At 42.9% G+C, this 17,593-nt stretch overlaps 1 protein-coding gene across 5 annotated transcripts in view; it reads right to left on the reverse strand.

Annotated features, from left to right (window-relative positions):
• EML1 (EMAP like 1) overlaps positions 1-17,593 on the reverse strand; it is a 121,992-nt gene that overhangs the window by 73,770 nt on the left and 30,629 nt on the right. The window contains exon 1 of one of the 5 annotated variants that reach the window (XM_082762037.1): positions 6,184-6,343. The exons of 1 other annotated variant lie outside the window; for it this stretch is intronic. In XM_082762037.1, the coding sequence (XP_082618163.1) occupies positions 6,184-6,250 (67 nt within the window). In that variant the 5' untranslated portion in view covers positions 6,251-6,343. Of the gene's footprint in view, positions 1-6,183; positions 6,344-17,593 lie in introns of those variants that run through there. 3 more of the 5 variants (XM_082762038.1, XM_082762040.1, XM_082762041.1) reach the window with 3 other exon arrangements.

The raw sequence follows: 17,593 nt of genomic DNA on the forward strand, positions 1-17,593 counted from the left end.
AACACAATGTCTAGGCTATTAAGAAAAGCAAGCTATTCTATCATGATGAGCTGCTCATTTCAGATTGAAGACCCAAAAAGGTAATTTTGTATGTCACATCATCTAAAAAATAGCGTTACAGACCTCTCTTACTAGTTTTCAAATGAGCATTATATTTATTCAATAAGCAGTCATTTCAAAGCAAGACAAGAAAATGATGGACCATGTCAGATTTTACTCTTTGGAAGTAATGGAGTGTGGACAATCTCACTTAATTACTTTCCAAAGAATTAATTTAGTGAAATCATGTTAACATATCATTATCCCACCCCATCCCCCTAAAAAACCTCAGGGAGCTACTTCCCCATTTTAATTATGTAATGAATGAACATTCATTGTGTTTCATGGAAGAACAAAAATCGTCCCAAGTTCCTTCTGTACTCCCCCTCAGCTTTTGCAATACCTTATGGCTGCCCAATTAGTGTCATTTGCAAACAGCAAACACCGACAAAAATACAGTCATTATAGCACTTCATGCGACCTTCCTACTTATTCTCTCACATCTTCCTCGAGATTTTAATGATCAAAAGACAGGTTCTTCATTACAGCTTAACAAAACTTCTTTTGACAAAAGAGCTGCAGCATCAACTTTAGGATTTTCAGCTTGAATTTCTAAGGAAAGAAGAAACAAGGGAAGTCAGGATAAAGCCTATTAAAATGTATGTCACTGACTGGAGAACTCACTCTCTCCCTCCTCATGTATTCACTTTTTAATAATGTACTTCTAATATAATTTTAAGCCTTATTTGAATTGTTTGCATGTGGTTTAAGCTTCAATAGAAGAATCTGAGTTTTGGTATTCTTAATTAGAACTTAAAACACTCACTTCATCAGTTCTGTAAAGCACTATTAAATTTTTAAAAAACCTTGAAGATCAGATAAAGCATGTTTTTCTGCTGAGAGCCCAATGCTTTAATTTACAATTCCGTATGTTGTTTTATTCATGATAAAATACTTGATACTTGCAGTTTCTCTCCATCCTGCTAACACTGACACAGCCTCTCTGTTGAGGTTTGACTAAGACAGAAGGATTCTCTCACAACTGATCTATATTTTCATTTGTTTTTAGAAGCTTATTAAAAAACACCCCCCCTCCCCAACTCTAGTAACTACAATTAACACTATTCATGACTAAAAAGGGCTTTAATAATTTATGATTTGGAAACACATAGCTAATTAAAGGGCGACAAATTCATTTTACTTATATAGTGCCTTACTAAAAATAATAGTTTGAGCTTTAATAGTCTAACAATATATATTGTGAAAGCGCCCATTACAGCAAGTTATTTTTATTTCAGAGTGTATGATTTATTCTGCATTCAATTACTAGGCACACAAAAATATGCTATCCCTCCCCTTAATTCCAGGATAGAAGAAAATGAGTTCTAGAAGCTGGTTGATCAAAGCTCATCTTACATGCTACAGAGCTTCAAAATATGTGAAACAGACATTTAATGCAGAGTCCAAGCCACGGTTATATCTAAGGTTTCAACTGTAAAAGCCAGAACAAATTGCAATGAAAAGAAAAATGAGAAAACGTTCTCCAAGCAAGCCTGGCTAAGAAAGTCTCCTGTCCTACCAAACTGGCAGATGCTTCATGTAGGTTACCTCCACGAGGTCAAAACATGCCCCTGGCCTGGAGAGAGCAGGTCCAAAGACAAAGTATGAGAAAGTCTGGTACGTCTGCCTCTCTCAACACCCTGTTGTATGCTTCTAAGAAAAAACAACAAACTTGAGTAATGCTATTGACAAGTTCTCAACATTGCTTTGAAGATGTATTCAACATCTTTTCATCTGCATGGGGTATGAATCTGTCCAACGAGACAATCCAATTTCACTTGGCATTATTCCTAGGAAGTGATCACAGTGAAACAAATCGCAGTCTTCTAACCTTGACGGATTTGATCTAGTGACCTGAAAACTACAAGGCTCAGCTTACCGCCCCTCACTCCCTAATCCATACGATATCATGCAATTTTGGTCCAGCTGTAGGAAGAGAGTAACTGGACGTGTTTTGGAAGGTCAGGGAGAGGAAGTAAGAGAGTCACCTGCAAAAGAAGAGAAAACTGCCAGAATAATACTGTCCATAAATGTTTCCTGTTTGTGGAGTTCACTTCCTCACCGACAGAGCATCCTTCCACTTGCAGATAAATGAGTCAGAGAAAACATACACATATTCAACTTATTTTCAGGAAAGGCAGATAATTACAGAAGCAGAAGGTTCAAATTGGAAGTAAACTGACCAAAATTAGGACATGAACGGATTTACACAATTCACTTCTCCCGATTTTGGGGAAAAAAAAAAGGTGACTGACAGTTATAAAAACTATTACCAGTCAAAAATCTAAATAATGGAGATTGGGGGAAGACTGAAATGGAGATTTGGGAAGGGGAGAGGGAGGACTGAAAAAGAGTTTTTACTCCTTTAAGTTCAAAGGTTGTTTTATGTTTTTTTATTTATTTAATAGATGTTGATATAGTTGATATCACTTCAAAATTTCCTTTACAAAGAAATCCATTTCATTTAGAATTTGTTTTCCACTTTTTTTTTTTTTTTACTGCTTTATCCAGGTATTCTAAATGTGATGCTTCTGTCAAACAAGCCACCCAGGTTTGCAGAGGTGACCATTTGACAGCTATGATTTCCCCACTAGCCAAGTGAAGAATACTGAGAAGATGCTACAGGTTGTAAACAAATCAAGGGTAAATTCCCACTTCCATTTCAAAGTCCACACAGGCATTTTGTAGAACACAAAGCACAAATTCCACCCTTTTTATTTTACTCACTTAATAACCAAGTCCACATCTGTCAGCAGGCCATGTTTCTTAGATCATGGTTACAACTACGAACAGACAGGGAATTGCAGGCAGAGGATCCACAAACCTCTGCCCACATCCATCCCACCTGTGTCCCTGACTTGGTTATAATCACTACAGCTGATTTACTGAGTGGCAGAATGACCAGGAGGCAAAACGAGCCCTGTACCTAATTGCAGTATGCACCTTGCTCTGCGGGGTTTCATGCCCACCATGATTTTCTCTCCAAGTTCTTGTTCAGACACTAAAAGCTTAACACTAGGCTGCCTTACTAGCATTGTACCACTTGTGCCGTCAGTTTAAGGAATACATTACTAAAGCACTGCCTGACTGTGGGTGAATATAACAGTTTTCTATCCAAGAACCACATAAAAGTTACATCAATACCAGGGAGTGGATCTATAAGCTGGCATGGTTAATAATCCAAACTCTACTTTTCAACATGCAAAATAAACCAAGTGTTCTTCAATACCTGGGAAGTGAGATGCAAGCTGAGAACCATCCTTAGACAGGCATTAATGAGTTATTTTAGTGTTGTTGTTTAAAAAAAATAAAATAAAAATAAGCAAACAGAATAGGCATATGAGCTAACAAAAATGTTTTGTGCATCTGAAGAGACTGTCCTCTGAAAGGGAGATGGCAAATGAGTGTGATAGACTCCATAAAGTAGGCACACACCATTTCCTCCAAGTTCACACCCAAGGAAAGCAGAATGAAATAACCTAAAAATCATACTGCAAGTTTGTGTTTCTTGCTTTGATGCTGCCTCTGAGTGACACCTGAATCCATTAGCACAGTGGCTCTCAAACGCCAACTCTACCCCACTGCTCTGCAAAATGGAGTTGAAGAAAGTAGGTGTCTTTGAACTAGCTGTGCTAAATATTTGTCCTAGATTTTCGACATGCAGCTCAAAACGCAACTATTTTCCTTGCCTCTTTCTTCTCTCCTGTCTCCCTCCATTTCTGATATTCGTACGCATTGTAAGCCGTAAAACCACGCTACTACACAACCATGCAGACCAGATCTGTATACGGTTAAAGAAGAAAACTCTTCTCCTGAACACTGAGTGGTTTCTAGAGAAGAAGGGCGGCTTGGGGTCAGTTTGCCCTCCTGTTGCCCCTTTCCCCCCAGACCAGGTCCCTTGAGGGCCAAGACCCCGTTTCCTTAGCCCACCACAAGCCCACCCTCCTCCCCTCCATCCCCCCGCAGCCACCAGCTGCCCAGGGCAGGGAGAAGGGACTGGGCAAGGGGACAAGCTGCAGCCATCCTCATGCCAAGCCGAGAGCCTGCTCACTGCCCTGAGCCACCTGTGCAGCCACAGGTTATCTGTAGCTGTTCCTACAGGATTGCTGGCTCCGCACCCTGATGTGTCCTGACACAAGACACGCAGGCAGTCTCTTCACTGTTTCTCCGATTCTAGGTGATCAGAAATTTCCATTATGGCCTTCCTTGGAAAACCAACCCTTTCTTCTATCTTCAGAACAGAAATCCTCTCAGCGTACAATGATGATGATCACTTCAAGTGCTTACCAGCCATTTCTTTATTTCACTTTACCCCATGCTGAAATCACATTTGTCTTCAAATGTCTATCACCTGTTCGCTCTGTTTGGTTCTTCTTTATGCCTACCCTCCTTACAACTCCGCATCGTCTTTCACAGCACCCATTCTACTTGCAAGAGCTTTCCACTTCCTTCCAAAGCAATTTTCTTTTCCTCTTTCAATCTCAAAACCTTCACTGGCACTCTTCATCTGTAGTTTTTTCCTCATGGGTCATGCGTGTCTGTGTGAAATATCTGATCACCTCAAGGCACTATTCAAAGACCCAGTTCTCTTGTTCTGCTTCATCTCACATAATATAGTCTCACTGAAGGCTAACTCATAAAAGGAAAGGCTTCTGAATCAAACCACTTTCTTTTACAAATACAGAACAATACAGGTTTACAACAGTCTCTTGAGCTTGCTATCTACAATTATATGACAAGTAGGCAGGTAATCTCTTCAGTAACCCATTCTAGAGCATAAAACTTAAGGATTAACGAAGATTTTAAAACCTATGTACAGCGTAAATGGGGAGGGGATATTTTCATCATGTGTGCTATGTGCTTAGAGTTACAAAATCAGCAGCAGCGAGAGTTCTCGGAAATAAGATCCTCTGCTTATTCAAACTATTGAGAGTGTTGTTACTCCTCCTGTTCCCACATGCATGCTGCTATCATGAATAGTGGAAAAGCAGAGCCCAGAGATTTTGCTAGGAAGCCAGCTTGCTTATAAATGGATTAGAGTACAAAGTTTGCGAGAAATTGATGCATGTTTTCTTTATAAAAATGCTTGCAATGAAATATTTACCAAGATTAGGCAAAACAGGCATCTGCTATTAGCGCACAACCCCCGTACCCAGTCATAGTTTCCTCTCTTGAGGAGCTGGGAGAACACTGCATCCCCGCACAATGCACAGCCCAATCCATCACGTTCTGAAGAATGACTCCCAAAATCTCAAGGTCCAAGTTTTCTGCTAGCCTACCCCTTTCTTGCACCACGCCACAAGGAAAATCGTGCAAAATCTATCATCTTCGTCCTCTCCGTGAGGAGAAGCAAGCTACGTTTGATGCAGCTGCTGTGGCCGAGCAATTTGCCATTAACCTGACTCCAGCTGCTCAGGCAGCAGCTGGCCCCAGACCACGGCTGAAACCTGGAGGAAGCCGAGCTCCGCAAACCAGTTCCGACCGAAACACAGGGCTGCAGACGCTCATCACCTTGCTGCAAAAACACAAAGCAACAGCTAACCTCGAAATAGCGGGTTTTGTTTCCCAAGTTCTCCAGGAGGCACTCGCGGGGATGTTCAGCCCCCACAGACCCACCACCACCAGCACCAGCAGCGAAGGGCCCCCGCTGCCACCCAGGCCCCGCTCCCCAGCGCTTCCCCTGCTGATCCTGACAGTCCCTCACTTCCTTCTTCCTCCTCTCCCATCCCGAGCCCAACTGCTGCCTTTCCCCGCTCCCACCCGGACCGCAAACGCCCCCTCTTCCAACCAAAAAAAAAAAAAAAGGACAAAAATAACCAGCTCACAACAACCCGCCCGCCTCAACTCCTCCCAGCCCTTCCCAACCCAAAACTCGCCCTTGCCGGGCGGGGAAGGCCGGGGGTCACCTGCCCCGGGCCGGGTGCTCCCCAGGGGTGTCCCCAAGCCCCCAGGGCTGTCCCCACAGCCTCGTCCCCAGCCTGCGGGGGCCGCGCTGCGGCGGAGGCGAAGTTTCTCCCCCTTCTCCCCTGCCCCGCGTTCCGCTGCGGGGCCGTGCAGGGCCCTCGCCCTCCTCCCCGGCCGTACCGTTGCAGAACTGGAGCAGCGAGGAGGTGTCGTAGAGGCTGCTGTAGCTGGAGAAGCCGTCCTCCATCCTGCCCGCACCGCCTCCACCGCCGCCGCCGCCGCCGCGCCCGTCCCGCCGGCCGCCCGCTGCCGCCTCGCCCGCGCACTGAGGAGCGGAGGCGGCGGGGGCCGCGGCGGCCTGCCCCTGCCCCTGCCCCTGCCCCTGCCCCTGCCCCTGCTCCTGCTCCTGCTCCTGCTCCCGTCCCTGCTGCCGCTGCCGCTGCTGCTCCTGCTCCTGCTCCTCCTGCTGCTGCTGCTCCTGCTCGCACTGCTGCTGCCTCACTCAGTTGCCATGGCGACACATTCACTCCGCCGCGGCCGGGGCGGCGGCGGCGGCGGGGAGGGGGAGGCCGCGGGGCGGGGCGCGGCGCTCCCCTTCCCTTCCCTTCCCTTTCCTTCCCTTCCCTTCCCTTCCCTTCCCTTCCCTTCCCTTCCCTCGTCCCTCCTCCCCTCAGCCGGCCGCCAGAGCGGGAGGCCCCGGGGCTGCGCTCGGTTGGAGCGGCGAGAGGCGAGGGGCGGCCCCGGGGCAGCGAGGCCGAGCCAAGAGCGGCCGCTTGCGGCCGGTGCTGGGCCCGCGGGGGAGCCGGGCCAGGCCGCACGGCTCAGCTCGGCTCGGCTCCTCACGGCTCCTCACGGCTCCTCACGGCTCCTCACGGCTTCTCACGGCTTCTCCCGGCTCGGCTCGGCACGGCTGCTGCCGCCCCAGGGCCTGTCCCGACGCCTGGGATCCCCAGAACATGGGCCCGCACCTCACGGCCCGCACCGGGCCCCTCTGTCCACATAGCGTTGTGGCCGCTGCGCCCTCACAATAATAAAGATATCTGCTGTAATTCATGGTGCTGTTCCATAGTGTTAGCTATTCGTTCAAACAGTGCTGCTATCTGTACTCTTTCACCACATATGATACTAAAATAAAATATCTGTACATTCCTACACTGTCCATTCATGGTGCTGTATGAGCAGTGGTGCCAAACTGATGGTTAGTAATATTGTAAAATTATGCCCTATCAACTTTGGTTCCTGTGCTGATGATGCTGACGTGTTCAGTGATTGAAAACCATTTTTATTTCAAGCTCCTCTAGAGAAAAATAGTGCATTGCATATTTACAGCACCTTTCATCTTGAAAAATGCCAAGGCTCTCACAGTGTTGTCCTCACATCTCAGTCCCTTAAGGAGCTTTTTGCATGGCAATTCCATCATGTGGATCCAGTTACAGGCAAGAGCTCTGTATATGTGAGTCTTTTCACCAACCACTAAACCACGGCACTGCTAACACAAAAATATGCTATAAAATTAGGCTGAGATATCAGTTCCATATTAAAACAGAGTGAAAAGTGCTCCCTCCTGAATTGCTGGTGCCAATATCGGTAAAGTTGAAGAGATCTCCAAACCAGTCTGATGGTGCTTAACTTGTATCTGATGAAAACAACTGCCTTTTATAGCTGCAGGCTATAAAATAAGGGAAATTTGTGGTAGCTTGGTTTTAGAGAGACAGACAGACAGAGAATGACTTCAAAAATACTAAGGACAATATATTTTCTTTATGTTTTAAGTGAGCCATAATTCTTTCTCATCTTCAAAGGTCCCTTAGGTTTTCTAATGACCGCCTTATGCATAATCTATCAAACTTTTCCAAACTATCATATTGTTCTAAAAAAGTGTACACACACCAACACAAAAACATGCATGAGATTCCTGGCAGACAAGTTACAATATTAGAAAAGTGGAACTCAGTTTTAATACTGATTTTAATTAAGAATTTCCTTCATTTTAAAGGATTATTGCTATGATTAGGTTATTTTTGAGGCTCAGAAGTGTTTTAATGTGCTAATTTTTCACTAGCTAGAGACAGTTTCAACACAAGCAGCATGCTTTCTGTAAGATGTCAATGTTAGCTTAATCTGTACCTCCTTAAGATGTGTAAATTTTGGGGGAAAAAAAATCTCTGAGATCTATGCTGTGGTGTGTGATTTTAATGTCAAAACAGTTTCTGTATAGGTCTGTAGCAATTACAATACCAGATTAATTAAATGGAAAAGGATATCCAAAGTATTACATCAGTAGCTAGAAAAGTGTTGTCAATGAGAGTACTACAAAGATAAGAGAAATAAACACCCAGTAACTTTTACAGTGTCTGCCAGTGCAGAAGAAAGGACGGAAAGGGGCAATACAGTTCCATTTTGGGGAGGGGAAATTAAAATCACTTCGAAAATAAAATCTGAACCTGATCTGAGCATGGCATCATTGAAGGAAAATAAATACCTGAACTTTACAATAGATTACCTACTGAAATTAGTTGTGAATGTGTTGTGAAGCTGACAGTGAAGCCTATCAGATCACCACACTGAAAATCAGCTCAGTGATGTGACAGAAAATAATCTCAGCTCACGTCTCTACATGCTGTTATGATGCCATTATATTCAGAGGGCAAGGGTTGGAAAAGGAAAACACTGTCTTAATTTAATTGCAATGATTTCTAGACCTGTTACAATCTTATTACACTAAACTGCACTACAAGACACAAACTGAAAAAGAAATTATATCTGGCTGTGTGAACAATGGAACAATGGATCTGAAGGATTTGCTAGTGTGTCAGTGGGAATTCTGGTGGTGCATCTAAACAATGAAAACATTTCTTTTTATAGTCCATTTTTCAGTCAGCAATAGTTTTATTCATTTGTACATGTCCAAGCTAGTGCACTGGAAAATGTTAAATGATATAACTGGGAATTGCATCCTAAGCAATACAGTGGGATTGGTGTATTTCGAGGGTATTTGTTGTATGTTTGTGTGTCTTGCTGTTGACAGTGTTAGAAACTCTGTATGACATTACCTTTTTGAAAGCTGCATTTTGTAACTAATGATTTAAGTTTCACATGTATTGAGTGGTGTATTACAAATACCTATTTGGTACATGAAAACAAAACAGCTTTTACACAACCCTAGCAGAATTTTCAGGAGTTAATACTCCAATTTCAGGACAAAGAAACCTCACTTACACTCCCTATTTACATGCAGTGATCAAAGCATTTTGATGTTTTATATATTCCTCTTTTTTTTTTTTTTCTACTTCTTTTGCATTACTAATAAATACCAAAAATACCCTGTAGTAGTTTCATATCAGAAGCATTGCAATTCATAACACTCTACAGTATAGGATTGTGGAGTATTATAATGTGATGTTACAGCTAACAATACTCTCAACTCAATAGCAAGCTTTCCCAGTCAGAAAGAAGTAAAGAAAATCTGAGCTACAGTATCTTTTTTAAAGTCACTAAAATAGCAGGCACTGGTTATAAACCTTATTCCAATACTGTTTACATTTAGCAATATCATTGAGAAAAGAAGCACAACACAAGCACACTCCATCTGGCTGGCGGAGAAGGACTGTTGAAAAGTGACTTTCCCTTCCAGGTCATTTTTTTGGCTCTGTAATTCGACAGCATCAGGATGCTTTTGCCGTTCGGTGACTGCTTTGACAGGCTACCTTTCACACTGACTACTGGGTCTGTGCAGGATGCCATCGCCTCCAGTGAGCTTGTTTGAGGAATGAGGTGGCTCTTGGTAAGGGATTTGGATCTCTGTGGCAAAGCCTGCTGTGCAGAACTGCCAATGGGATTGGGCACATCAGACCCTTCTTTGCTGAGTTTGCAAGAGGTGAAGGCTCAACTAAACACAGAGGATGAAACATTTTTACTTTAGGTTCATGTAATGCATGTCCATGGAACAGATCAGAGAAGTTTGGACAGCTGCTGCCCATGCTGAGCCTATTTGGTAGCTAGAGATAACTTCAACATGCAAAGCATCTAGCACTGTCAGCAGATGTGCTGGTTTCACTAAAATTTATCAGAGAGTATGATTATAGCATCTATTTTATAGTGACTAACTTTTGAAGAGCCACTTGAGCTGAAAGGAAATCATCTGATTGATAGATCACATTTACTGCCATGTGATCAAAGGGAGCTGAGCTCTGTTGTGTAACTCATTTCATTTCAATTTAAGGCACAAGTGTCTGTTTCACCATTTGCAATCTCACTTAATGTAGCAGTCTCCCTCTGCTCTGGCCTGGGAGCTTTAAATTGCGTGTTTGTTCAAGTTTAGGTTTTCTTCCATGAGTCATAGCTTTCATCCATGAAAAAACTGCAGTGCAACACCTGCCCTTCAGGTGCCTGGCCCCAGAGCACAACCTGAAACATAAGGTACTGCACGTGCACTTCTCCCTCAATAATCTGTTGTCACAGAGGATGACAGGCCCTGGATTGCAGCTGGGAGCGAGGGAAGGAAGCAGAGGAGCTGGTGGGTGATGCTGAGGGCAGGTGTGGGCTCTGCACTGCCACAGAACCGAGGTGCTGCAATCCACCCGCAACCAGGTGTTTTCATCCAGGCAGTGTGCCCTCTCCTGAGAACAGCTGCTTAGGGTTTGTGTCTGGAAGAACAGAAGGTTCAAACCGGGGCTAGAAATGGGGATCTCCTCCCGCTGAGGAGGGCTCAGGAACTGAATCACCCCCCCTCTCCAGCGGGTGCTTTAATCACTCATTTAAAACCAAAAATGGGCACTTGTTCCAGCTCTTCATCCTCCAGGAGCTACGTGGTCAGGAAGCTCGCACAGGAGCATAGGCCTCATTTCACTGCGTGGTGCTCTGCCTAAATTTTGGAGGACGCAGTGCAGAAGCCTGGTAGCCTCAGGCAGCCTGGGCGTGAGGAAGAAGGAGCTGGAGGTGGAGGCATTTTCAGGGTGAGGCAGGCACATAACACAGGCAGACTCTGGGGTTAAGTCTTAGATTTAGCTGCCTGAAGCCTGCCTAAGTCCTGATTAAAACAGATTTTATTATTATTATTTGCCTTTGTTCTTCCTCTTCAGTGAGCAGCAGAAAGCACAAAGTAGGGTTTGCTTTATTTTTCAAAGACAATTTCTTGAGGTGAATGAATTGTCTTCGTTCTTCACAAGAGGCTTTTCCTCACCAGCAGACTTTCTCCAGGTATTAGAGCGGGGTTCTCTGTCAGGGTCCTATCACAGGCTCAAATAAGGATTTCCTTTCCTACTGCTCTGTAGCAGACTTGCCTCCCAGTCTCCTTTATGAAAACACTTCAACTGCTGGAATAATCGCTCATCTAAATAGCAGGACTCCACTGTTTCAGCCACAGCAGGGGTCTTTATGAATGTCACTACAAAGCGCACTTCATGCATGTGGGAAAGATGGGATGTAAGGGGAGAATCACCATTACACAGGCACAGTCTGAGCACATTAAAAATACAATATAACAAATGTGGGCTGAAACCATCAAAGGTATGCATGTTTTACTATCCAAATGAAAACGCGTTACAATAAGTCCGTCTACATCATGTTGTTTTGAATGGCATATATTGGAATTGTGCAATTTTCTCTATAATTAATAAGATTGTTCTTAATTATACTGCTCAGAAAAACATAATATCGGTTTGCAAATTGATTGATTTGCAAGTACAAAAAGAGTGCTTTGAAGATGGAAAGAATAATGCTTTGCACATCTGTGACTCTTCCCGTCCAAAGACAGGAGGCGGCTCAGCAAACAGTGGTGCTTTCAGACTTGCACCAACTTCTTGAACTGAATGTTGTCATTATTTTACACATTTGGAAAATGAGAGGGAAAACATGACACAGCCAAAGCCACGTGGGGAGGTAAGAGACAGAATAAAACCAGAATAACTACCACTTAAGTGTACTAACCATTAGGCTATCCTGCCTACAAACACTGAAGGTATGTATTACTTATACAGTGTATTATGAAATGCTTTCAAGCATAGTATCTGCAAGAGAAATATCCTTATTTTTGTAAGGTCTTCCAACACCTTAGGTTCAATGCACTTCAATGTATGTTATGGCTAAATGCAGACTTGTTATAGCCATGGATATAGTGTTATGATAGTAAAATGATACTATGATGAGAAACAATGTGCACTACAAATGCAAAGGAATGCAACTCCATTTCCACCTTCTAGGCAATCTGTGCTGATGGGGACAGCATTTCGGAGATGTTAATACTCTGAGAGATTGAAGTGAAGAGGTGCAAGATGGATGGCATCAATAAAGAAACAATCTGTTTGCTCTTCAAAAAAAATATTTATTTATTTATTTATTTATTTATTTATTTATTTATTTTCTCCCTCAGTTCCTGCTCTACTCTGCAGCCCTATTTTTGGTGGCTTCAGCCCTACGTAGAGACCGAAAGCTTCAGCTCTTCAAGATCCCACTTCATTTGTTTTGTAGTGCAGTTTCTTTGGCACAGGTTGGGCACACAGCATTTCACTGCCAGGGGTGCAGAAGGGTGATCCCCACACATCTGCATCACTCCCTGGGGGAATTCCCTCTCAGCAGAAGGATCTTTCCTGCACCTACTGAAAACCTGGGCAGCTCCAGACATCTGGGTATTCAGAAATGCTTGCAGCAATTGTCAAAAAGGGAGAACAAGGGCGCTTCTCTGGCACATGGCTGAGATAACTGTGACAATAAATATTCCAGAGGTCTATTTTATGCATATATTTAAGTCATATTTTGTTGGAATTTAGCATCTGCTTTATACAAAGCCATAAGAATATAAATCAATGCATTCTGAATTGTATTGCAGAAGAACAAGGCTAGAGGAAAATGTAGTGTTTTGCGTTTTTTTGTTTGTTTGTTTGTTTGTTTTTAATGGTAGATACAGTATAGTAAATTGACCTTTTGAGGTGTTAACAAAATTCACCACTTTTTAACAAGGAGGTACTAAAATACTCATTCTGATAAGTTCTTAGAAAGATTTTTAATTTGATGATAAGAATTTACAAGAAGGTGTAAAATACAGAAGCAGGAAACCGTAAGGAGCGAACGGTATTTGTCAGCTACATTGTGAGAGAGAAGCTCCTCTGTTCTGTGAACGTATACCCACATGCCTGTGAACAGAGGAAGGTATCTCAGCACTATTTAGTTAATTTCTCAGTCAGTAGATTGATTGTCTAAACTTGTGCCATATCAGGCCTGACATTTGTAATTTCCCACCTTCCCATGTCAGTGTTTCACTGTTTTCAGGATCCAGCACAATGAAGGCATCATGGGAACCAATGCACACTAGGAAAATTTACTGTCAACCATGTAAGTAATAAAGCACACATAAAAATGTATGTATAAGATGAAGCACCACATCACTTCAATATATTAATGTTACGAATGGCTAGCCCATCTCATTTACGTCACTTTTTACATTGGCAATAAGAGCTGAAATTGATAATTTATGTTAGCGGAAATTTGCCCAGATAGGACATTCTAAAGTTCTTTTGGGTCTGTGGAAAATGAATGATGGCAAAGGTCTTCTCAGAGGTAACGGGAAAAATACTGCCTGTCTCTTAGTGACTTTATGTTATGCTTGCCTTTTCTTAGGGGTCTGTTGGGAAAGACAATTTGCACTAGTGAACAAATCACAGAAAGCGGAGGATTTACTGGTGATCTTAACTCCTGCCATCACCCCTGCCCACTTACTACCCCAACTGACCTAGCTTATTGTTTTGCTTATCCATCTCCAGTGCCTTTGTGTAATTATTAATTACACAAAAAGAAGCAGGGGGAGAAGGCAGACAACAAGGCAGACAACATTGTGTTTGTACCATATGGGTTAGCCCTGTGCAGGACAATAGCAAGGTGACTGGTTCAAACTCCTTAAATCTCCATGAACTTCTCCCGAGCTGGCAGAAAGGATGACCTACAAGGAATATGCGGGAAATTCAGCCCACTACACTCCCAATTCCTTTGATATCTGTCAGAGCCCAGGACCACCTACATTGAAACCTTACATCCCTCCAGTGCTTTTGCTGCCTCGGCCCATTTCTGCATTCCCGGTACAAGATCCCTGGGCACAACCTGGGGATGGAAGAAAACAGTTAAATCATCAGCTAATCTAAACTTGGCTGGTTTAAAAAAGAAAGTAATAGGGAACAATCCTTTCAGACAGTTTTCAACATCACTTTAAGGTAATTTCCATCATGGGCTGTAGCTTTTATTTTTGTGGGTAGCTGTAATTTTGTTTTGAATTAAATATTTTTTTGTTGTTATTTACTTTGGAGCAACATTTGTCTCAGAAGAAACTTTTCTGTTCTGGTCTGAGCAACAACCCCAAGGCCTGCAATGAGATCAAAGCAATTTGTGTTACACGTGTTTTTTTTTTAAAAAAAAAGCAATTTATTTCTGCAGATTCACAGCCAGCATATCCAGAAACCTTGAAATTCCACTCTTCATCTTCTTTTGACATATGTAAAATAAATCAGATGCAACAAAAGCAGTGGTTGAACCAAAGAAGCCTTCACCAAGTTGCCCAGGAACGTGAATAGACATAGTGGTTTGGATTAAGGAATCAGGCCCATACAGTAATGAAATATTTGGCTTTTGAGGAAAGAATGCAGTTTGTCTTCAAACACCTCTGCCAGGCAGCGCAAGGTGTAGGATTACTAATCCGCCCCGGGGGAAGCCATGCGTGGCATTCTTCTCTTCCGTGGTGGCAGTCAGCAGTTTGAGTTGTGGACAGAGGAAGAAGGACAAGGGGCAACAATGACATTCCCGCAGAGAAGCCCTGAGAAATTGTCCAGGCCCTGCTGCCTGGCTGCCAGCCACGGCAGCATAAGGAACAATCCTTCATTTGTTGCACATACAGTCGCTTAATTTTAAAAACACTTCCTGATGCAGCGTTTTAATTCTTAAGTACTTCGCCACCTGACATTTCTCTCTTGAATTTACAAAGGAGCAAGAGAAAACCACAGCTATGGATAAGGGAATGGAGAGAAACTAAAAGGATTTTATCACTAGTGCAGTCATAATTCAAGGAAAAAAGAGCTAGAAGACAAGTTCTTTTCAACTCTTTGATGCCTGACAACCCCTCCTTGTCCCACTACTCTCCGACGGAATAAATACTGGAATAGAGAATAGAACGGATCTCAAAAGAAAAATATGTATTGTGTGCCATAAATTACACAAGCAGATGCAGCCACGAACGAAAGAATTAAGAACATAAAACCCCCGCGGTGTGCACTGGCTGATGAAGGGCTGGCGGCTGCCAAGGGACACTGCGTGACCAGGGGCAGGCCAAGCTGGGATCTCGCACAGCCCCTGTCACGCAGCACTCGCTGCCTTCTCCTTAGCATTCATCCTCTTACACAGCTCTTCTGCATATTGGTAGCTGTTTAATGAGTGTTTTGGCCATAACCAGCTTGTGGTACATCTTACAGATGCCTGAGAAATTTGGTGATGAAGGATTTTGCACCTTTTCCCAAAAACATCTCTTCAGAGGAATATTCTCACCCTAAGGTGAGCAGATCCACCTAGACCAAGGGCAGAATAGGCCGAGGGCCAAGCCTGAAGCTGCTGCAGCCATTCAGAGTACTATCAGCTTCAGCTTGGTTTCATTACTCTTTGATGGAAAAAATGTAATATAGCATTATTGTGTTATATACTGAAATAATTACAAATAACCTAGCTAGCTGCTTAATGCTCATCTGAGATTGGATCCAGATTTTTCATATTTACACATCTAGAATACATTCCCATTCCTTCAAGATATCGCTTCACTTATTAAAAGCTTAGCAATATTGGTGCCATTTAGCTTCACATGACCAATTAAGAAGATAAAGCACTTGATGCATTATCAAGGGCATCAAATAGTTAGATGGCATTCACTTGCTATCTGTAAGATGCTTTGAATAAAACCCCTATAAGACTCTGCAAAAGGACATTTTGCCAACTTCATTGTTTTAAATGTCACTTGGTGACCACCCAAGAATAAGGAGTAAATAATACTTTATGCTGGAAAAGTATACATATGACCTATGATTTTCAACTGTCATACATGTGAATTTGCAGAAAATTATGCAATTAGAGACCAGAAGCAGAGTAAAATATCTGTTTGCATTCAATTCTGCTGAGCAAATCAGAATTGCCAGAGGACTACAGGACAAACATCCTTTTCTCTCTTGCTTGTGCTCTCCATAAGCTATGCACTGCTTCAAGTTGCATCTATTCAAGCAACACAGTTAGGGGACAGTCAATATAATTTAGCATTTTGTCCTTTTTCCATTTGTTTGATGAAGAATTTTTGTTTTGTCATTCATGAATGAATTAATTCAATCATGAATTCCCCCATGTGAAATTAGGAAATATGACACATGAAGTTTGAAAGCCAGGGTTTTTCCATCCTTGCATGTTTTCCCTTGGAGCTCAGAAACTCAAGTTATCCCAGTGCAGAGGAAGGAGACAAAATGGAGTAATAAAGTCTCTGGCTACATCACAAGCCCCTTTCTGACCTGGCCATAAGATAATATACGGAAAGTGACTGAATTATTCAGGATAAGTATAGATGAGCTGCAAAAGTATGTTGAGGCAAAACCAGAAAGACAAAAGCACAAAATGAGGTGCATGCAGGGACAGAGAGGCAACAAGCTGTCACTCCACAAGTGCATGTGAAGAAGGCCAGGGGAGCACTGGCCCACTGCCTGGGTGCAGGACAGGTACTGGCAGATGACACCAAGGAGGTACAAGTTATGACTTTTTTTTTGTATCTGTCTTAATTCAACATGTATTTCAACAAACACATTAAGTCGGTGCTGTTGCTGAATACTGCAGTTACATCCCTTCTGCTTCACTCCATTCCCACCTCCTTGCTCCCTCCTGCATCCCACTGCCACAGCCAGTGGTAAGGGCACACAGGGATCTGGATGGGGGAACAGATCCAGCTGAAAATTAGCCTAGCAAAGAGGTGATTGTTAGCAAGATAAATTAGTTCCTTGGTTTGATTCACCTCATGGCAGCACCGTATTCAGATAATTTTCTTTTCAAATTGGCTAGACTATTTAACTTCATCCCACGGTGCTTAAAGCGCAGGCTGATCACAGAGCTAGTAGTTACTGTCTCTGAGAGACTAGAGGCACAGGGTGACAGAAGATCAGAAATGCACAGTGCCTTAAAATGGGGGAAAAAGAAGGATCTGGGAGATTACTGATCAGTCTAGGTAGCTTCCTCCCACTCACCACCAAAAGAAAAAACAAATCCCTAGGATTTTTTAAACAAACTGTTTGTATGTACCTATAAGATAGTGGGGATGTGAGCAGATTCAGCTGCAGTTGTAAGAACAAAGTTTGCCAAACCAGCCTAGTTCTTTCTATGACTGCATTGTGTTGTGGACAGGGGGAAGGCTGTCGGTGTCATATAACTTGCACAGCCCTGGTGACCCTGCTACACCTGTTCTAACAGGTGTAAAACTGTAGGTAATTATACCTTAAATATAACACAAAATGAGGAAATGTATGAAATACAATTCTGCATGATTTGGTCCTTAGTCCCATTATATTCAACGTTTTCCTTAATGACTGAAAAA

This window comes from Aythya marila (genome assembly GCF_965140915.1).
Source record: "Aythya marila genome assembly, chromosome: 5".
Lineage (NCBI taxonomy): Eukaryota > Metazoa > Chordata > Aves > Anseriformes > Anatidae > Aythya > Aythya marila.